Genomic DNA, 21,732 nt, shown 5'->3' with positions numbered 1-21,732 from the left:
TGCAGCCGCGCGTCCCCGACACTATCGGTGCCATCGCCCTTTTAAGAAGAGCTGAGGTTGTGTGTAGCTGTAAAGACTGTATTGCTATAAAGCCATAAACCCACAGCAGGGTAAAGGGAGTGGCCTCAGAAAGACAAACACTCACCCAGCAAAAATGGCTGCGATGTCAGAGATGAACCACTCAGGGGAGTTGAAGCCCAGGATGCCGACTCCGTGGTAGCGCTCAAGGCCGATCTGCAGGAACACACACACACAGGGAAATATAGAGTTATTATGAAAATATGAATCAAATTGTACAGGTGTGTTCTCTAAAGAGGAGGATGTACACTTATTTTCACACTGAAGATAAATAAAAGTTGTGTCTACTCCTTAAATTAAGTCTTCATTTCACCAGTTTTGAAAAGCAGCTTTAGCTCTATCTTAACATCCATCCAGTTGTCATGGTGACCTCCTTTCATGTGCAGCTGCTACGGGAGCAGTGTTATATTTCTGCTTTTCTGTAGAGATTATACAAACTGAACGTGTGTTTACACCGATTACAACAGGTGTTTCTAATAAAACGGCCAGGTCAGTGTTAATACGCAGTTGCCAGGCGTAGTGAAGTGTCTCTATGGAAACATGCAAACTTAGAAGAGTTCACAGAGGGGATGTGTGCACGACACCTGAATCAGCCACGGTGACAACCCACAAGTCTCGAAATATCAGAGCCTTTTGTTTTAAACGCATGCACACACACACACACACACACACCCACCCACCCACCTGTGGTCTCCATCTTGTCCTGCAGCACTTCACTTCAAAAACTCTACAGTTTTACAGTAAACTACCAACAAACCCAGAGAGAAGTTTGGGCCAAAAAACCCCAACTTATTCTTCCAACAACTGGTTTCATGTTTGTAAACAAAGCACAGACTTGTGGGTAATCCCACTGATATTCAAAGGCCTGTAAAAATGGGCTTATGAACTGTTTCTAAGAACGTTTCATTGTCATTTTAAATCAGAGCTGGTTTAGTGACAAAACCACTGTCTGAAACCACTGTCTAAAACTGTCCACATGACAGACCTGGGATCAGTTTCCAGCTCTGATCAGGGCACGGACACACTTTGGGACAGATGTGTCCAAAAGAATGGAAAGTGATTTGGGGGGTCTAGAAAAGTGCTGTTCATGTGTTCTTTATAACCACTGAGTTAGCGATTCAGTTAAAAATGTCCCTCTAAAACATTGCTGAATTTATGATTACAGTAATAAGTCACGTGACCAGCTGTGAGCCAATAACAAGCGACTGCTGATAAACAACACGGCTTTTAAAGAGACACAGTGTTGCTGCCGAATGCTGATGACATTTATTGAGTAAGAGAATAAGACTGGAATGGAATTCATAACAGTACCAGCATGTTTTGGACTGTGGAAACATTCATTGGATCAGACCAGAGAATACATTTGTTTTGCAGCTGACTTTTGACTTTAAAGGCTAAGCACCACTTAATGGACCTCCATGAATATTCCACATTATTGTAGTTACTGACAGATATAAGTATGAATTAAAATGAAAATAGCAGCTTAATTTGCTTTAAAACTGACAATTTTATTAAATTGACGGAAAAACTCGAACTCGTTACGGAAATTCTCGAACGCGACCGTGACGTCACTGGTGGACAACAGCTGAACAACGCCGCGGTAAAACACCGTTATGACCGACTGTTATGACAGTATCTAGCTAAATAACCAACATTATTCATGACAATAGCCTAGCAATAAGCTAAACTCAAATGTAGAGGTACCGTTATTCTTGTAAATGTGATCGAAGTCGAACTCGAATTCATCCGACACTATAAACCTCCGTAATGCAGCTACGTAGCCGAGTATAATCTGAGCCACCGAGTTTAGCGAGTCAAGCTAACGTTAACTAACACCAACTAAAACAGGCGAAGTGAGTGTCCTTACCCTGTTTACCTCCATGTTACAGAGGCTCTTGAACACCTTTCGTTGGTGTCCTTACATGCCCATATTGTTGGAAAAGCGCCAGTGAAATGAGCTACAGATAACGGAGTGAGCGGACGGTCCTTTCCAAAGTGCCCGTTTAAAGTGGACAAATTTAGTCCATTTTCTGGATATTTTGGGATCTTTGGGCCATTTGTTCACAGATGTCCCACTGTACATTGAATGATTGCAGCCAAAAACAACACCGTCATTTTGCATTAAATTAAGTGCAGCTTCTAGAGTTGTTGTCCACCATCTACGTCACAGGCAAGACGCCTATTAGAGTTTCCGAACACCGCTGGGGGGGGACCAATGGTCTTTTAAACCTTATTCCTTCAATTAGTAAGAAATAACATGTTTTCTGACGATCAATAAACACAAGTTAGGAACTCAAACTCCACTGTATTTATTTGTTTGACACTTTCATATCGCTGCTGCTTAGCCTTTAATATTTTCCACATTAAAAATAAAATGACTGCAGCGTATTCATAAATCTGAAGCCATTAATCATTTTCCAGTCTGCGTCAATAATAAAAAAAATAAACTAATTGGTCCAAAGCAAAATGTGGAAAGTGTTACACCAGTTTGTAAACGAGCGTTTAGTGTGGATCCATTATGGCTTTATATCACTCAACTTTATACGGACAAAGTTAACTTACTGATGTAATTACTCCACACAAAATTAAATGACCGTAACATAACGATGTTTTTACGACTGACGCCAATAAATTACTCGTTGTCACACAACCGCTGTTGGATTTCACAGTACACAACTGCAGCAAACTATCCACCAAACGTGTCAATCTCTCCTCTTATCAGACCGTTAGCGTATCAGCAGATAATTAGGAACTCACAGTTAAACACTGCTCTCTTTATCAAAGATTCTCGACAGGATCTCGCCGTTTAGAACCAGGTTAAAAGTCTTTTAAACCCATTATGATTGCGATTGTAAAGATATGGAAAGAACCTGACATTGCTCCTTGAGCTCTAATCTGCAGATAACACCCATTGTAATGATTATCTGCACAGTGTGAACCGTCACTGTCAGGTCTTCAAAGCTGTTAATGGTGGAGAAGTACGTGCAGAGAGTGGAGAGGCTGTTTTGGCGCGTTTCTAACTGTTTTCAACATTAAATTATAAGAAATCTACCGCTGCAATTACGCTTTGTTTCACCACCACCACCGTAAACAAATCCAGAGTTCACTGAAACCCACCTTTTCACCAAACCACTGGAAACGACCGTTTACACAATCCCCTTAATTTCGCAGAAAATGTCCAAATATTGGCAGAATCCCTTTTAGAGTTTGGTAGACTATATCATCCTTTCAAATTCAAAGTGCTGTGTAGTCCAGGACTAGGCTTAATCCCCGTCTGGGAAACCACCCCATTACATCCTTTATATCACATGTGTCAAAGGCCCGCTGATTGACAGATCTGACTGCAATCTAGTGGCCGTTGCTTCACGGGTAACAATCGGCATGAATTGTGGGAAATGGAGTTTATGGTCAATGCACGCTTTTAGACTTAATTATTAATTATTCCGCCACTAATTCTAAAGCGTGCATTGACGTTAAACTCCATTTCCCACAATGCATGCTGATTATGTTGCCCGCCAAGTGACGGCATTCCACCACTAGATCACAGTGTATCCTCTTCGATGTGATTTTTTTTTTCAACAAGTGGAATTCAGAAATAGCTTCAAATATTGATCCCAAAATGTCCAGGAAACGAAAAACGTTCGCAGCAGAATATGTTCACGAGAGCTACGGCCCAAAACGCCGCCGCTGTGAGAGCTAGCTTTACTGTAGCGGAAGAAATCGCTCGCACGTCCAAGTCTTTTTCAGAGAGTGCATTTTTGAAGCAGTGTACGCTGACGGTCTGTGAGCAGGTGTGTCCCGACCGGATACAGACGTTTAAAAAAGTGTTGGGAGGGGTGTATGAGGGATTTGCTCTGACCTTAAGGAAGCTCTTGGCGGCGGTGCGGCAGGCCTGGTAGTACTCCCTGTAGCTGTACTTCTTCCACTGTTCTCCGTCCTTCCAGCCCAGCGCTGTGTAGTTTCCGAACCTCTCCACAGCTCGAGTGAAGGCCTGGTGCACAGTGACCGGAGGCTCGGCCGCAGCACCAGAGTCTCCCATCCTGAGTTTAACCTCGCCATCCCTTCGCGTCGTCCACAGATCCAACTCCGGCACGGCCAGAGACAGAGACGCTGGGCGCTGGGCGTTGGCTGTGGGACACAGTTTGGAGAGGTTTATTAAAAAACCTACACACAGTGAAACACCACCACAGTTGAAGTCTGAATACACCGTTACACTGCTGTCTCATTTTGGTATGACAGATTACGTGGACGGACTATTGGACCTCATCTTTGAGAACGTTTTCCAGGACATTTCCTCGTATGTAAACGAGGTGCTGAAGATCCCATCGCTGTAGATCCATCTGCACAATCTTCTATGAGGTGCTGACAGACAATTCTACAGCCCTGGCTTTGCTCTGTTACCTACAGAAATTGAACTTGCACAGTGCTTCCTCCTGCAGCCATTGTTCTCTCGCTTAGCAGTCGCCTGGCAACACACTCCACAGGAAAACGCTGTTGTTGTGTTCGATCCTTGTGGGTTTTTTTGACACGAGTCACAAAGCAGGTCACAGATGTTTCGTGGAAAATGTAGATTACACTGTGTAACTGTCTGTATTTCTGTAGCTCTTAGGGGGTGTGTAGTTGGTGAATAAATATCAACTATTTGATTAAGCATTTACGGAGTTGAGATACCCTTGTAAATGGTGAATTCTGGCTTAAACACGATTACACAAACAAAAACAAGTTCAGGAGCAGGCTGTTTTTGTGCTAGAGCCTGTCAACAGAGAGCACTGACCCCAGAGTCTCTCACACACAGCAGAACAAACCTCATTAGTTCTTTGTTCAGTCCCACACTGGACTCAACTCCGCGTCCCAGCGCCACTGACCCTACGAGGACGCTTCTGCAGCAAAGACCTTCCACTTCTAAAGTTCATTCATCTCTGCAATCACATCCTGGGCTTAAGTACGTTCTCAGTGCTACTACATTTCACATAAATAGACCATATGAACTTTCACTGACCCTTATATAACAGCAGTCTAATCCAAACACACTGACAAGAGCTTCCTAATGATTTATAAAAACCTAAAAGAATGGGCCTGGGTAGAAACCAGACAACTGAAGAGTTGTTTCTGAGATCTCTCCCTGAGAGTTACTGCATGAGATATTTATGAATATACTGACAGAAGCCTGTCATACACCCTGGAGGGGGTGCCAGTCCTTCACAGGGCAACACACACAGACACAGGGAGAACACACCAACTCCTCACGGACAGTCACCCGGAGGAAACCCACGCAGACACAGGGAGAACACACCACACTCCTCTTAGACAGTCACCCGGAGGAAACCCACGCAGACACAGGGAGAACACACCACACTCCTCACAGACAGTCACCCGGAGGAAACCCACGCAGACACAGGGAGAACACACCACACTCCTCACAGACAGTCACCCGGAGGAAACCCACGCAGACACAGAGAGAACACACCACACTCCTCACAGACAGTCACCCGGAGGAAACCCACGCAGACACAGAGAGAACACACCACATTCCTCACAGACAGTCACCCGGAGGAAACCCACGCAGACACAGGGAGAACACACCACACTCCTCACAGACAGTCACCCGGAGGAAACCCACGCAGACACAGGGAGAACACACCACACTCCTCACAGACAGTCACCCGGAGCGGGAATCGAACTCACAACCTCCAAGCCCCTGGAGCTGTGCGACTGCGACACTACCTGCTGCACCACTGTGCCGCCCCACTCATTTCTATATGGTTTTATATTCGTTTTTAAAATGGTGTTGTATTCTATCCATTTTCCACAAGTTTACACAATTCTGTGACATGCTTTGGTCAAAACACCACAAGGAACAAACCCCACAGCAGCAATCTTCAGCCTTGTTCAGAACGGCTGCTTTCCAGCTTTTCAAGGGCACTTAAAAAGTGAAGGGTGAGGGAGGAGAAATCACTGTTCCTTTACTACTACAACCTCCATTTTTACCTGTCGTTCTAAGGGATTGACTCAGGGGCCTTTCTGCCTAACACTCGATTCAATTCCCAATTTGGGGGGGGGGTTGGGTTGAGTGTTTACTACACGGATATCCACCAAAAACAAAGCTTAAAATTCAGCCCACTCAGCAGCCTGTGGGTCATGTGACCCACCGGCACGATGACCTCGTCCAGGACGATCCAACACAGTGTAAACACCACATTCAAGAGAAAGGAGTGGAAAGGTCCGGGGGCCTGTTATTTGCTGTGTGTGAGTACATAGACAAATAAGGGAATGGGAGGTGTGTATTGGAGGGCTGTGTGACCTCACACACCACGGAGCGTTCACTGTCCTCACTCAGGGTCAAATACTAACCACAGGCATGAACAGTGCTAATGCTACCTTCTGCTGATCAGAATTACTTATCGCACCTTTAAGGGGTTAACCATTTCAATTCCCTTCTAGAGTTCATTAAAAAATAATAATAAACTCAGCTACTATATGTAACACAATTATTCTGATTCATAAATCATCCATGGGGAGCTGTTGGGGGTTAGGCGCCTCACTCAAGAGAATGTTGTGGGAGGAGAAAGTGCTGTTTCTTCACTGCCCTGGGTCTCCTTTACGATTTAACAGCTTCACAATGAAGATCCCGAGAGGGAAAAGAAACTGAGCTGTATCTGGAAGAGTGCATGAATGGAGGAGTGTGTGTGGGGCTCTCCCTGTTTCCCCTTCACACACTTCCTCCAGGAGGGACACTCTGGTCTCATTGCCCTGAAATTCACAGATGCTGGGGTTATAAGAAGCGAATCTAAAGCCAGGATACTGGAGAGCCCCCAGAAAACGAGTTTCTGTGGATCCAACGCTTCTGCAGCTGCTGCCCTCTCGCAGTCTGAGCTGAACTTCTATAAGCTTTCCATACGAGAAGAGAAGTGTCTCACCTGACTGAGTGTGTGCACTGTGTTCCATGGCCTTGCTCTCTTCCTCTCTCTCACATGCGGACTCCTCCTCTGATGAGTCACTGCAAAAGAATGAAGAAAAAAAAAGAATGAGGGAGGAGAGACTGGGAAGAGGAAATCCAGACCTGCAGCATTCCCCAACACAACACTCGAAGGAAGAGGCCATGTTATCTCCTTGAGAGAGAAGTACAGATCAGTGTTTCTGATCTAAAGTGCTCTGAGGAAGGTCAGAAAGGTTTACAGATGCAGGGTAACGATGAGTGTGCTCACATACGCTCACGTAAACCTGCATTGGGAGGGTACACTAAGACTATCAGGGCTTTAGGAGAAATTTCATCATGGGAATCTCTGTATGAATGTAACAATGACTGTGCTTTTAGTAGATTACACACACACCTGAAACCCCAGGACTGATAAACCTGTCTCATATATAGGCAACACCTACCTGTATCTAATGTACTGTCTAATTTCTCTCTTTAATTCATGTGTTTATTGTGTGTATTGTTTTTTTACTTTGGGGCTCCTTCCACTGTGGCTCATTATCGTATATGGATTATCGGGCCCATGTGTCATCTGTTCAGTAATCACCTGAGGTCTGATTTGTTCAATGTGCTTTAAAGGCTAAGCAGCAGCAATATGAAAGTGTCAAACAAATAAATACAGTGGAGTTTGAGTTCCTAACTTGTGTTTATTGATCGTCAGAAAACATGTTATTTCTTACTAATTGAAGGAATAAGGTTTAAAAGACCGTTGCCCCCCCCCAGCGGTGTTGGGAAACTCTAATAGGCGTCTTGCCTGTGACGTAGATGGTGGACAACAACTCTAGAAGCTGCACTTCATTTAATGCTAAATGATGAAAAGGTGTGTTGTTTTTGGCTGCAATCATTCAATGTACAGTGGGACATCTGTGAACAAATGGCCCAAAGATCCCAAAATATCCAGAAAATGGACTAAATTTGTCCACTTTAAACGGGCACTTTGGAAAGGACCATCCGCTCACTCCGTTATCTGTAGCTCATTTCACTGGCGCTTTTCCAACAATATGGGCATGTAAGGACACCAACGAAAGGTGTTCAAGAGCCTCTGTAACATGGAGGTAAACAGGGTAAGGACACTCACTTCGCCTGTTTTAGTTGGTGTTAGTTAACGTTAGCTTGACTCGCTAAACTCGGTGTCTCAGATTATACTCGGCTACGTAGCTGCATTACGGAGGTTTATAGTGTCGGATGAATTCGAGTTCGACTTCGATCACATTTACAAGAATAACGGTACCTCTACATTTGAGTTTAGCTTATTGCTAGGCTATTGTCATGAATAATGTTGGTTATTTAGCTAGATACTGTCATAACAGTCAGTCATAACGGTGTTTTACCGCGGCGTTGTTCAGCTGTTGTCCACCAGCGACGTCACGGTCGCGTTCAATTTGCCAAGTTGCAGTTTTATATTTTCAAACAATATGTTAAGTTTGTCAAATAAATAATAACTTTACTTCAAAGTGCGGCTCATTGTATAAAATGGCTTCCCTGTTATTTGAACACAGCCTATGGCAAAAAAATCAATTTATTACCTATTGCATTTTCAATCTAAAAAGTGTCATTTTAAATGACATACTAACTATAACCAGTAACAGTAGGGAACAGTCTGAAGATAGGCTTGACCAATCAAAACGTCCCGTGAGTAACTGGCAGCATTCGAGGCTAAAAACAATAGATATTCTATTTTCTTGGACCATGAAGTAACCTCGTTTTATTAAAAAAAAAAAATAAATACAGTGTGAAACTGCAGTCACAGCCTCATTAAGCACTACCAGAATGTACCCAAACTTTTGACTTCAGAAACCAGTAAATGCTGGAATAGGGTACACCACTGACCTCAGCACTGCAGACTAGGGTTCAATTCCCGGCTCAGACGGGAATAATAAGATATACCAATTCGAGTCCTTGGGCAAGACTCCCAAAGCTACGCTAGCACACGTCGGCTACGTTGTTTTAAAGTCTAATGGGGTCAGTGTAAGCGTAAACTTACTTGGCTGTGGACTCAAGGTTAGGGTCATCCAGAGAGGCAAGGCTGTCCCCCGTCCCACACGACTGCAAAACATCTCCTGTAGGGTCCATCACTCCTGCAGTGGACATAGTCAAGGGCTCACACGCTGTCACTGAGGAAACAGAGACAAACACAGCAGAGAGTCAGGAGGAGCGTCTACAAATCCAATTAGATGTCTGAGTACGCTCAGCTCCAGAAGGTTCAGTGTTAAAGCTGAGGACTTGGCAGTGAGCTTTTCTCACTCACACACACGCTGAAGTGAATACAGAGGTCACGTGACCCAGCAGACGTTCCAGGGATAAACAGCGTGTGTCACAAGACTAACTATGCCACCCTCACCTGCTCATAGTCACCTCAGTTAACCCAGGAGTTACCCCCCCCAGGGAACGACACCCTCCACGACTGCAGCTATTAGGGGTCAAATCTAGATCACCAACTAAATGTTGTGATTTAAATAAACCAGCGGTTCCTAAAGTGGGGAAATGAATACTTAATTCATTAGCAGTAAAACCACCGTATAGAAGATTTGTTCCATAAGAACTTTGTATGAATTACAAATGTTTAAACTCAATTCAGGGCAGCAGGTTGGTGTCGCAGTCACACAGCTTCAGGGATCTGGAGGTTGTGGGTTCGAGTGCCACTCCGGGTGACTGTCTGTGAGGAGTGTGGTGTGTTCTCCCTGTGTCTGCGTGGGTTTCCTCCGGGTGACTGTCTGTGAGGAGTGTGGTGTGTTCTCTCTGTGTCTGCGTGGGTTTCCTCTGGTTGCTCCGGTCCAAAAACACACTCTGGTCCTCCCACAGTCCAAAAACACACGTTGGTAGGTGGACTAGCGACTCAAAAGTGTCCGAGTGTGTGAGTGAATGTGTGTGTGTCTGTGTTGCCCTGTGAAGGACTGGCGCCTCCTCCAGGGTGTATTCCAGTTTGGAAGCAAAAGATGTGCATGTGTTGTTTGGGAAACACTGATGTTACTGAATGAATGAATGAATGAATGAATATTACTCATGGGAGTGAACTATCAGAACCGTAACTGACTGCTCAGTTTGTTTCAGTGATTCACAATTAATTCAATACTTTTAAAGAACTTTTAAAAATGGAAGAGGAAAATATACAAAACAATGTAAAGAAGAATAAATACAGTAAAGTGTACTCTTCATTTGTTTATTTATATTCATTTGATGAATACATTTTCCGTCCAATGAATGTCTTTAAAACGTCACCTCTCCAGCGTCTAACACTGAATACAGCACTGAAAACTATAAAAGACTGGAGGAAAAACATGACACAGCACATGAACTTAGCAAACAGCAGCGTTCCAAATGTTTTATAATGAGAAAAAATCATTATTACTCCCTATATTTAATTGTAAGACGGCGCTGAGTTTCATGGCATAGTCACTATTATAATATCCCTTCTGTATGAAATATTTTTACAACACATTCCTCTAAATTCCTTTATCCTTTAGGGACGATACATTCGTAAAAATGTGATTAAAAACCTGTGTTCAAATAAAAGCATTTAAAAACAAAACCGTGAAAACGTCTGCGTCTCCACAAGACGGCAACAAAAACACAGCACACCTGGAGCTTTAGCTTCCTTTAAATAATAAACAAATCGAGAGCTCGGTGACTCAGTAACGACGTGGACACACACGAGCTGTGATGGTAAATGACATTAGCGAGCAGCTCTCACTGTTAAAACGCCCGGTGGGAGTTTGTTCCACATGATGACGGAGCATGTCCGCTTTGCCCCGTCTCAAACAGGAAACGGTCGTTTCCGAGTCGGAAACACGTCACCGCGTTCCAGAACAATGCCAGCAGACCACAATCACTGGACTCCAGTCCGTAATCGCTCTGGACAAGCCACACTGGATTCACATTCATTTACAAACTCAGGCCCCCACCTTAAACACATACCCGCATTCCTGTGGTGCCGCTGTGACGTGCACTGGCACAGAGCGGGGGGTAAAGGAACGTCCAAAACCAGGACACAAACTGCACCTAAAGCCACAACAGGACTTCATTTGCTGATGTTGCAGTCAGTTTCACTAGCAGTCCTTCGATTAATGGGTTTCAGCGTTCTCCCCCTCGTCTAAACAGCCCTGTTCCGAACGACCGGTTTCAGCGTCTGTTACTTTAAATGATAATGAACTGCTCGGCCCCGCCCTAAAACATTCTCACCGTGAGTCAATCTCTTCACCCAAGTCTGTCCAATCACAGCGCTCGGCCCACGTTTACGTGAGAGCGAAAAGAAAACACACAACGAGCGCCGAGAAGAAAGAGAGCAGAGCAAAAACGGCTAAAAGACAGAGCTTCTGCTCCTCGCACAGGGGGAGAACGCTGCTGTGAGGATTGATCCTTGTGGTGTTTTGACCAAAGCAGGTCACCGACGTTTCATTAAGACCCAGAGCGCGAGGGAAACGGGAGATCGTTTGTTCTGAGACCGTCAACAGTTTGTCCACACACATTTCCTTCTCCCTCTGTCGTACGACGGCCGCTGTGTGTCATGTGACCAGCCCAAGGACGATGAGTTGAAGAGAGGATGACCGTTTGCTGACCACTTATTTATCTCAGGATGTGTCCAGCCGACAGGAAGCCGCCTGAACCACAGTCAGCCCAAGGGTACGAGGGCTTGAAAGAAACAGCTGGCCATTTTTCCCAGGGGAGGAGGACTGAACTGTTTTAATGCTCTCCTTCAAGTGCGCTGAGGCATCCATTATTAATGCCTTAGCATGTGACTTTAAAGGAAGACCGCAGGAATGTTTTACATATTGGTAGTGGAGATGGTACTGATCCAGAACCTGTCCAACAACCACCACCTTCTATAATGTTTGTTTTTCCTGAACGGTCAGTTGTTACTTTGATATAAAACAAAAATATAACAATATATAAATATAATTAAAGGCAGATATACTTCTGTTTGTTTCTATCCAGGTGTCAACAAACGTATGGTTTCTTTCCCTAAAAAGTGACTATGATGAACACAGTCTGGTGATTCTTCCTCCTCTGAGGACTGCGGGGCAGGGAGGTGTTTTTAATAATGACTCCAGGGCGTAGTTTCCATTCTCTCTCTCTCTGTATTTCTCTCTCTTTCTCTATCTCTCTCTCTGTATGTATTTCTCTCTCTCTCTATATATATATATATATCTCTCTCTCTCTCTCTGTATTTCTCTCTCTTTCTCTATCTCTCTCTCTGTATGTATTTCTCTCTCTCTCTATATATATATATATCTCTCTCTCTCTCTCTCTGTATTTCTCTCTCTTTCTCTATCTCTCTCTCTGTATGTATTTCTCTCTCTCTCTATATATATCTCTCTCTCTCTCTATATATATATATATATATATATATATATCTCTCTCTCTATATCTCTCTCTCTCTCTCTCTCTCGCTATGTATTTCTCTCTCTCTATGTATTTCTCTTTCTCTCTCTCTCTCTCTCCCTCTGTATTTCTCTCTCTCTCTCTCTCTGTATCTCTCTCACTCTCTGTGTGTGTGTGTGTGTGTGTGTGTGTGTACGATGCGCTGGAGATGTTCCACGAGGAGCATTAATTGAGTGCGCACCAGAGGATTCACTCTAAACTCACTGCACACTGGAGATCCATCAAAACAAACCACTAAACTAATACTGACACACACACACACCCCTAATAAACAGAGTACAGATGAGCAATCTGACAAGTTTCACATCACATACTGGAAGACTGTTAAGATACGCATGTTGTGAAGATGCTTGTGAGGATATGTTTGCACACAGCCACAACGTTTGAGGATACTTTGGACGATTAGCTTTGGATCACACTGCTGCTGCACCTCGTCCCAAACGAAATCACTCCAGAAAACGAGCGAAATCCACAGAAAAGTGTTCTGTTTATTCACTACCTACAAGATATCCTCACACACCCCTGTGACCACTCACACGATACACACACAGGCTGCCCTGTTCCTCACACAACCAAGACTGGATTACAGGACACACAGAGCTCATTCTGACCTACACAACACACACACACACACACAGCTGTGACTCACACAGTACAAGTTCGATGGTGGTGCAAGGATGTTGCATCAAACCTAATGTCACAGTTTATTGATATGAACGTATAATAACAGTCATGAAAGAGCACCATCCTTCAGTCTGCCACAGTGTTGCAAGTCCTGATTTCATCCAAACCAATCAATATAGTTTAGAAGGCAACAACGGCCCAGTGCACACTGAGGGACCTTGGCAAATACCAGAGAGAATCCAAATTACACACCGCTCAGCCACTCCCTACCTCTCTCTCTCTCTCTCTCACACACACACTTCCATCACAAGCATGTGCTACATTACCACTGCTGTACCGAACGGCTCACCGACCCCCACCGAGTGTCCATTAGCACCATGGAGTGAATGGATGAATGGGAGCTGACGCCTACAGGACACTGTCTGTGCACACACCATTTAAATATGGGGATTATCTACAGCTGGTAGAGCTGAGTTTAACATTCTCTCTCACTCTGTGTGTGTGTGTGTGTGTGTGTGTGTGAGTGAGAGAGAGAGAGAGAGAGAGAGAGAGAGAGAGAGCTGCCCTGATTGAGCTGGCAGCAGTGTTTTGATGAAGACTGCATGTAAATGAAGGAAGTCACGCTGTCTCCATCTTAAATCCTCCATCTGGAGCCCCTCCCAACACACGCTCATTTACATACAGTAAAATATACAGTTAACAGCACGGTCCACGGCCTGTAAACACTCTCACATTCATTAAATCACCAACATAAATACAATCTACACAAATCTGAAATGCGTACGATTTATCCTCAAAACACAGTCTCTATTTAATATCGAAGTGTGAAGCAGGAAAAAGCAACAAAGCCCAGTCCAACAGTCATTAATACCATCATCTGTACGTTGACAAATCACTATAAAGTCAAGCATTGACTTGTCACAGTCAGAAATGAAAGTGGTGTTGATATCAGGTGCTCATTTGTAAGGTCATGAGCTGATATTTGAGCCATGAGTTTAAATGCACATCCAAAACACAAGGAGGTTAAAAGACAATATGGAAAAACACCCGGTCTGAGATCATCTACCCCCCCCCCCCCCCAAGACCCTTCAAACACACGTCTTTGTAGCTCTGGCCAGTCACGCCCAACGTCCACCCGGCAACTAACTCCACAGGAACCGGCGGATAATCACAGAAACTAGACTTACACTGCATCCTCAGAGCCTCTGCTGCTCGATCCTGGGGTTTAAGGTTCGGGTTAAAGCCTCGGCTTCGTCGTTCGCCCTCGTTCGTTCTCCGTGAGCGGAAGATGACTCAAGACTCCGTGTCTGCCGGCAGCCTCCCGCTTCTCTAGCACTGTGTAACATCATTCATTTTCAAACTGCGATCCCTCCCCCCTCCCTCAAAAAAAGGCCACACCCTCCTCAGCCGACTGCCTCCAGCCCCTCCTCCGCCTCCTGTCAGTGTGAGATACACCCTGCAGCTTCTCATTGGCTGAGAGCTCTCACACCACAAGCCTCAGAGCCCAAATATGGTGAGCGCTGCTCCATTGAAAGCAGTGGGTGCCGTGGTCACACAGATGCGTTATGCAGGGGTTACTACAGGTCACAGCTCAGGATCACGCTGCATCAGGAGAGCGCTCTGCAGCTGCCCTGACATCAGCGTAAAGATGGCCACGTGTGCACACACACACACACACATATATACACACACCTCCTACTACTGACCCACATCTCAAAATGCAACAGATACTGCATTATTTTTCTTGCGCAGTTCTAGGACTCAAGTCGTTCAGCATGATCTGATCTTATCAAGACAAAAGCTGCAAAGTAAACCAGACAAGTTCAACAACCTGAAACCGTAACTAATACATGAAACAGCCATGAAGATGCTGCCTGATGCCTGAGGTATTGATTTGTTGTGATGGTTCTGAGACAAACAAATTGTCCAAATGACATTATTCCAAACTGTCAGAGTCTCTCCAATCACAGCGCTGGACCTGTGTTTATACGAGAGCACAAAGACGAGGTTAAACAGTGAAAACCATCGAACACGGACTAAGAACATTGAGTAAAAACGGAGAAAACGAGAACGGAGATGAAAGAGAACAGAGCGAAAACGGCTAAAATCCAGAGCTTCTGCTCCTCGCTCCTCACTGCTGTGCGCTCGGGTCGGGGCGAACAGTGAGCGGCTCGTTATCATTTAAAGGAACAGGTGCAGGGGTTTGATCCTTGTGGTATTTTGAACAAACCAGGTCACACAACCATCATTGTAACCACTATTAATAAACAATGAAGCCATGTAGATTCAATGCACGTTAGGCTCATAAACAATTATAGTTCATTAGAAAACTATCTGAAAAACAGGTGGATAGCTCCAGCACAGTTCACACACCCAACGTGGCGGACTACATTCTTCAATTTGACTGAGGACCAGGAGTCGAGTACAGAGCATTCCGATAAACTATGAGCAACACATTATGCAACTTAAAAACACACAGCTTTCACAGGTTTCTGCAAAGGGTTCTTCAGCTCGCGCGCAACATCCACACCGAGCAGAACGGGAAGGAATAACCCAAAACACACTGCTGTAGTGGGGAGAATACACCGATTATACACAGCCCTGATCAGACTGACCTCACAGCCATCAGTAGATACCGAGATACGTACGAGACGTGGTTCTGTTCATGACTCTGCGACTCTCTTCAAATCAAGGCATACAACAAAAGCTAAAGATTCGATTTCTTAGAAGCTGTTTTAAACCGGTTTTCTAAGAGTTCCCCTTAGAATTTAGAGAAACAGCTGGGCATCCCTTTCAGTAAACCACCCCTCCACAGACCAACCCACTGTCGAAATATATTCACCAACAAAAGAGCAGTGTCCACGGGTCCCCGGAGAGCGGATGCTCAGATCGTGTGCAGATTAAGACCAGGGGCCGATTCAGAGTCTAATATTAGTGCTGGCACGCTTTTCTCGTGCCGACTCAGAGGGAATTTACTTCTGCCCCAACAGCTCCATCCTGAATTTCTAGTTTGTTTAAATGCAAAGTACAACTCATTCAGCTCTGAGCTCTTCTCTGAGAAACCATCATGACCTCTTTCAGTAAGCGCCTCCTCATCTGTCAACAGGTAAAACAGGGGCTTACTCTGCAGCCTGATAGAAACCACAGCTTTATTCGAGTTTGCAGCATCTGTGTGTGTGTGTATGCTTGTGTGTGTGTGTGTGTGTGCACGAGTGTTTGACGGCAAGCTGAAAACGCCTCCATGTGGAAAGTGACGAGAAACTGAAAAGTGAGCCTCTGCCCCAGGGGTCGGTGTAAACATCTGACAGGAGTCTGACAGAAACTTAGCTCAGTAATAAGAGTTTTTGAGATTTAGCAATAAATGTCCACAATATTCAGTGTAAAATCAAGCAAAGAAACACTGAGTAAACAAATAATAGCAAATAGAAAATGGACCCAAAGTCACCCGGAGGAAACCCACGCAGACACAGGGAGAACACACCACACTCCTCACAGACAGTCACCCGGAGGAAACCCATGCAGACACAGGGAGAACACACCACACTCCTCACAGACAGTCACCCGGAGGAAACCCACGCAGACACAGGGAGAACACACCACACTCCTCACAGACAGTCACCCGGAGGAAACCCATGCAGACACAGGGAGAACACACCACACTCCTCACAGACAGTCACCCGGAGGAAACCCATGCAGACACAGGGAGAACACACCACACTCCTCACAGACAGTCACCCGGAGGAAACCCATGCAGACACAGGGAGAACACACCACACTCCTCACAGACAGTCACCCGGAGGAAACCCACGCAGACACAGGGAGAACACACCACACTCCTCACAGACAGTCACCCGGAGGAAACCCAAGGTTTTTTTTACTCCTATAAAGTAGCTATATTGGAGATGCATGTTTTTGATTGGACAGCAGTGATATATATTTTAAGACTTAGGTCTTCAACACTGAAGCTAGTGTCAAGCAGCCTGTTAATAAACCTCAAACTTTTAAAGGCATCTTTGGATTAGGATGAAAATTGCCCTCTCAGACATCAGGCTGAAAAAAAAAAAAAACAGAAAAAACCCTCTGTGTTATTTCCCTAAAAGCACAGTAGTGCTCAGCTGATTTACATAAACGGAAGACAAAGATGATTGGAGTTTCAATGCTTCATCACATGATCAGAGAAGAGGATAACTGCTTTGTCTTTATAAATGCTCTCAGTCCAGCAACACCACACTGCACCAGAACAACAACACAACCTTCCCTTTTTACAGGAAACCACAGCGACACCATTCTCCGGCCTTCAGTGTCATCCTGTTCTCTCCAAATTTAAAGCCTGACCACTAACAGACCTCTAACATAGCCTTTGAATATTTACCTGCCATTCATGGTGCCACCTGTTTCTATTTACTCTGCACCGTCGACGGGAACGTGGTGACCATCTATGATCAGATAAGGACAGAGCCTCAATAGAGGTCTATACTCCAGTCACCAGACTTCCCGTTTTGTAAGAGCAGGGAGAACACGAGCGCCGGGACAACCACAGTATCGAACTCAGTATTGTAATACCCATTACTGCTGTTGCTTATGCAACTTCACACTTACTCACAATATCCACACACTGGAGCTCTTCCAAAGCAACTGTAGCAATGTTGTACAAGCTCTAATTCAACTCAACTCAGCTCCACTTGGTCATTGGACCAATACAGGGGTGTGTACAACAGTAAATCACTGTCAGGTTATTTCTCTGATGAAGTAACAACAGTAAAATAAACACACAAGGCAGTACAGACACGGTGTACACTTCAACAGTGGAGGTCCGACAGCAGAGTTAGCAATAAATACAGAGCTGAGTGATTTACTGCGATGTGTGTATTAGTGCTGGGCGATATGATCGCAAACCAATATCACGATTAATTGTACATTTTACCACAATAATGATTATTTTTAAAATTTAATTTTTCTTAATTGTAGTCAAAACACATCATGTCCAAACCGAGCTTGGTACGAGCTCGAGTCACTGGGTCTGCTTCGGCATTTACGTTGCTTCCATGTGGCAGAATCACGTGACTACAGCTTGGTAGCGTGGTTTTAAAGGGACAGTACATAAACACACAGTGGGGACATTACAGAAGAAAAATAATTATCGATATAATCAATAAAGTTTTTCATTGCCCAGCCCTGGTGTGTATTCATTTGGGGGTGTAAAGTTTGTTGATGTAAACTATTTTATTTCAAACAATATTGTAAAGACAATAAAGACAATATAGTCTGTTTTGTTTTGGGGTTGTAGGTCTCTGCCCGTTTAAAGCGATATGAGCTGAAGTCACTGTGAAATCAGTGGCAGACATTCCCATTAAAATTGTGATATTAGATGGCCACATAAATGTGGAGCACCTATCAGTCTTTCCCCCGAATTCCGGCCACTGCCGTATATGGTGCAATTCCGCTCTCTCTCTTCGCCAATCGCATTGGGTAAAACAATAAAATATAAGATCAAGCCTTAGTAGGGCATTTAAACATCAGTCTTGCAAGAAATCACACATCTAAACAATATTTAAGTGTCTCTAACAGTGTTGTAATTGGTTGTGTGCAAAACTACATGTAGAACACCACACATTTCCATTTCACGACAGATATTTCCCTCAGTGTAAAAGTTAGCTTAGCGGTTAGCTTCCTTTTCTCTGAGGGGAAAATCTACCGCCATTTTAATCCTTACATGTAGAGTACGGATACCAACACAGGACAAACTTAATCTCATTGTGAACCTCTCAAAGCCACTGAATGTGGTAGAAACGGTCTAGTTTGACTGTCACAGGCAGGGGAGGTGGCCGAAGTTAGGGGGCGCTAGTAATCTTAGCAGTATTAGCACCTACTTAAACTAAAGCGCTTATATCTAAAAACATGTTTTCTTTCAAAGTCAAGCAAGTCTTCACATATTTGACTCCTGAAAAATGTTGATTTGAGAGAGTAAAATACTTCTATTTATTTACAGTTAGCTAAGATTTCCAATATTGTAATTAAAGTGGCTGGAACTTGGGGTAATTACGCTAACAGTGTTGGAAAATGAGGTGAAAAGAGACACTGCTTATTTTTTTGCTTTTTTTTTTTTAGATTATAGGTAATCCAAGTTTAAACTGGACTATCAACAATAACAAAACTCTTTTTTGTATTACACTGGGCTTTAATCTGTGTTTGGAAATCCTTCAATATTTTGTTTACTATCAACAACAACCTAAGCTTAGTCAAGTGTTTATGAAACACACCCATCACAGCAAAATGAAACTATCGGACAATTAATCCTCCATTATATCACCTCCACTGAACATACACTGACTTTTCTACACTTCTACAGTTACAGAATGAATTCCTTTCGTTGCTCTGCATACTTGGTTATCCTCATTTCACCTTGTTCTTCAACGAGGTCTAACCGCGTCTCACAGAGTTAAAGACTCCAGCAGTCACTGCTGTGTCTGATCCACTCGCACCAGCACAACACACACTAACACACCACCACCACACCAGTGTCACCCACCTGCTCTGTGGGGGTCCAGAGCTCTGAAGAACAGGGGGAAAGAGGGTTAATAAAAGTATGCAGGGCAACAGACGGACTACAGTGAACTACATAGTGCTCCTGCGTGGCTGTAAAAACTGACAGTAAATGTTCACTATGGTTTGTGACTATTTTTCAGTGTGTCTCGAATATTTCTCGAATATTTCTGCCAATAGTTTTGTTAAAATGTCAAAAACACATATATAATGCAGATTAAACCATTAAATTGTCTTATTTATAGGGGTTTTAAACATAAAAGCCTGCGTCGTTAATGAAAACAAAAGCTTGTGTCTCAATAATCTGTTTCCATTTCGATTATTCGATTCCTCCTTAAAAGTCAATGTAAATAAAGCCCTGCTTAAGGTGGAACTCATAATTCCAAATTAACACATGCTGTTTTTAAGGGTAATTAACAGAAAACGGTTTTTTCATAATTGTTAGTTAATTCTGAAAGAATAATCTGCTCAAACCAAAAAAATTAAAAACATTATAAGTGAAAGGTTAAAGTAAATTACCACAGAGAAAAAGAATGTATTAACTTTACTCACCAGAGGTCAGAAGTGTGAGAAAAGAGGAAAAAGGAAACAAGGTCCTGAAATGTTATATATATATAGTGTGAGAGTGAGTGAGTGAGTGTGTGTGAGAGAGAGAGAGAGACAGTAAGTGTGTGTTCGTTGCTGGAGGCTGAAGAGTATCTCTCTCACTTCTCTCTTCTCTGTTTAAGAAGCCGAAAGAAACGTGAGGCGCCAAATCATGAGCAATGACTCCCCAGCGCCATCTCTCGCTCTGTGGGAGAACTGCACCTCACAACGAACTTGAATCATATTTTATCAGTGCTTCATTCTACCTCGTCTGCACAAGTGAGCCCAGTTCTGGATCTTAATGAAATGTCTGTTGCTTGCTTTGGTTAAAACACCACAATGATCCCCTTTAGCAGCGTTCTCCCCCTGTGTAAACAGCTCTGAACAAAATGGCCGCTTTCAGCGCCTGTTCCTTTAAATGATAATGAGCCCCTCGCTGTTCACCCCGACCCCGAGCGCACAGCAGTGAGGAGCGAGGAGCAGAAGCTCTGGTTTTTAGCCGTTTCTGCTTGATTCTCTTTCTTCTCTGTTCTCGTTTTCTCAGTTTTTTTACTCAGTACTCTTATTTCTCCATGTTTATTGTATCTGTTTGTGCCCCCAAATAAACGCTAATCCAGCTCTGTGATTGGAGAGTCTCAGACACGGGGGCGGGGCAATTATAAAGTCTCTGCACTTGGCATCGGAAGCCAGTTGTTAGCACTCCAGATACTTTTTTACTTTTTTTTTTTTTAATTATTTATCCTCTTACTTATATAGCACCTTTCTAGACACACGAGGGGGCTTTAGAATAGACACTGCACAGAACGCCATTGCATTCAACATTCATTCCACACACATACACACTGGTAAGGAATGCTGGCAGCTGAACGACTTCCCACCTGGAGGACTGCATCGGGCACTAGGATTCACCCAGAATAGAGCGCCAACCCATATCTGGACACACACCATACACACACACACACACACACACCAAATGCACTGAAAATTTGAGTGTTTTTCATAACATCCCCCTTTGAAATTGTATCTCATTCTTTATACTTAAGTTTTCTGACTGTTTATGGAGCCTTGATGGTGACATCCCTTCACCCCTTGGCATTGCAACAAATTACCAGTGTGTGCGGATGAATTAATAAGTCAGGGGAAGGAGATGTTAATGCCCTGGGGTCTAGCCTGCGGATGACTCCCAGTTGTTATTTATTTATTTAGTTAGTTTGTTGTTTGTTTTGCTTTTTAGAGTACTGGTTAATTTCAGTGTTAAGGTGCTGGGTTTGGATTAGGTTCAGAGTCACTGTTAAGGTTAGGGTTAGCTTGATGTCTCATGCTGAGGTTGGGGTTAGTGTTAGGGGAATGTTAAATGCTGAGGTTGATCTCAGGATCACGGTTAGTTTAAGGGTTAGAGTGAAGCCAGGTGTCGAGGCTGTGATTAGGGTTAGGGTGATCCTCAGTGTTGGGGTTAGTGTTAGTGCTGGGGTGATATTTATTATTGAGACTAAATAAAACGTGGAGTATTTTATCTATTTATTTATCTATAATCTGATAGAGTGTGT

At 43.8% G+C, this 21,732-nt stretch overlaps 1 protein-coding gene across 2 annotated transcripts in view; it reads right to left on the bottom strand.

The window, feature by feature from the left end:
* acsbg2 (acyl-CoA synthetase bubblegum family member 2) overlaps positions 1 to 20,427 on the bottom strand; it is a 31,407-nt gene extending 10,980 nt beyond the window's left edge. The window contains exons 1-5 of one of the 2 annotated variants that reach the window (XM_066643490.1): positions 20,153 to 20,427; positions 9,039 to 9,168; positions 6,996 to 7,075; positions 3,938 to 4,206; positions 146 to 234 (exon numbers count right to left, since the gene is read on the bottom strand). In XM_066643490.1, the coding sequence (XP_066499587.1) occupies positions 146 to 234; positions 3,938 to 4,206; positions 6,996 to 7,075; positions 9,039 to 9,145 (545 nt within the window). In that variant the 5' untranslated portion in view covers positions 9,146 to 9,168; positions 20,153 to 20,427. Of the gene's footprint in view, positions 1 to 145; positions 235 to 3,937; positions 4,207 to 6,995; positions 7,076 to 9,038; positions 9,169 to 14,244; positions 14,395 to 20,152 lie in introns of those variants that run through there. The other variant, XM_066643489.1, reaches the window with a different exon arrangement.
* Between the last annotated feature and the right edge of the window lie 1,305 nt (positions 20,428 to 21,732).

Source organism: Hoplias malabaricus, chromosome 14, assembly GCF_029633855.1.
Source record: "Hoplias malabaricus isolate fHopMal1 chromosome 14, fHopMal1.hap1, whole genome shotgun sequence".
Taxonomy (NCBI): domain Eukaryota; kingdom Metazoa; phylum Chordata; class Actinopteri; order Characiformes; family Erythrinidae; genus Hoplias; species Hoplias malabaricus.
The sequence above is the reverse complement of the archived record's forward strand: the minus strand, read 5'-3'. Positions and strand labels throughout refer to the sequence as shown.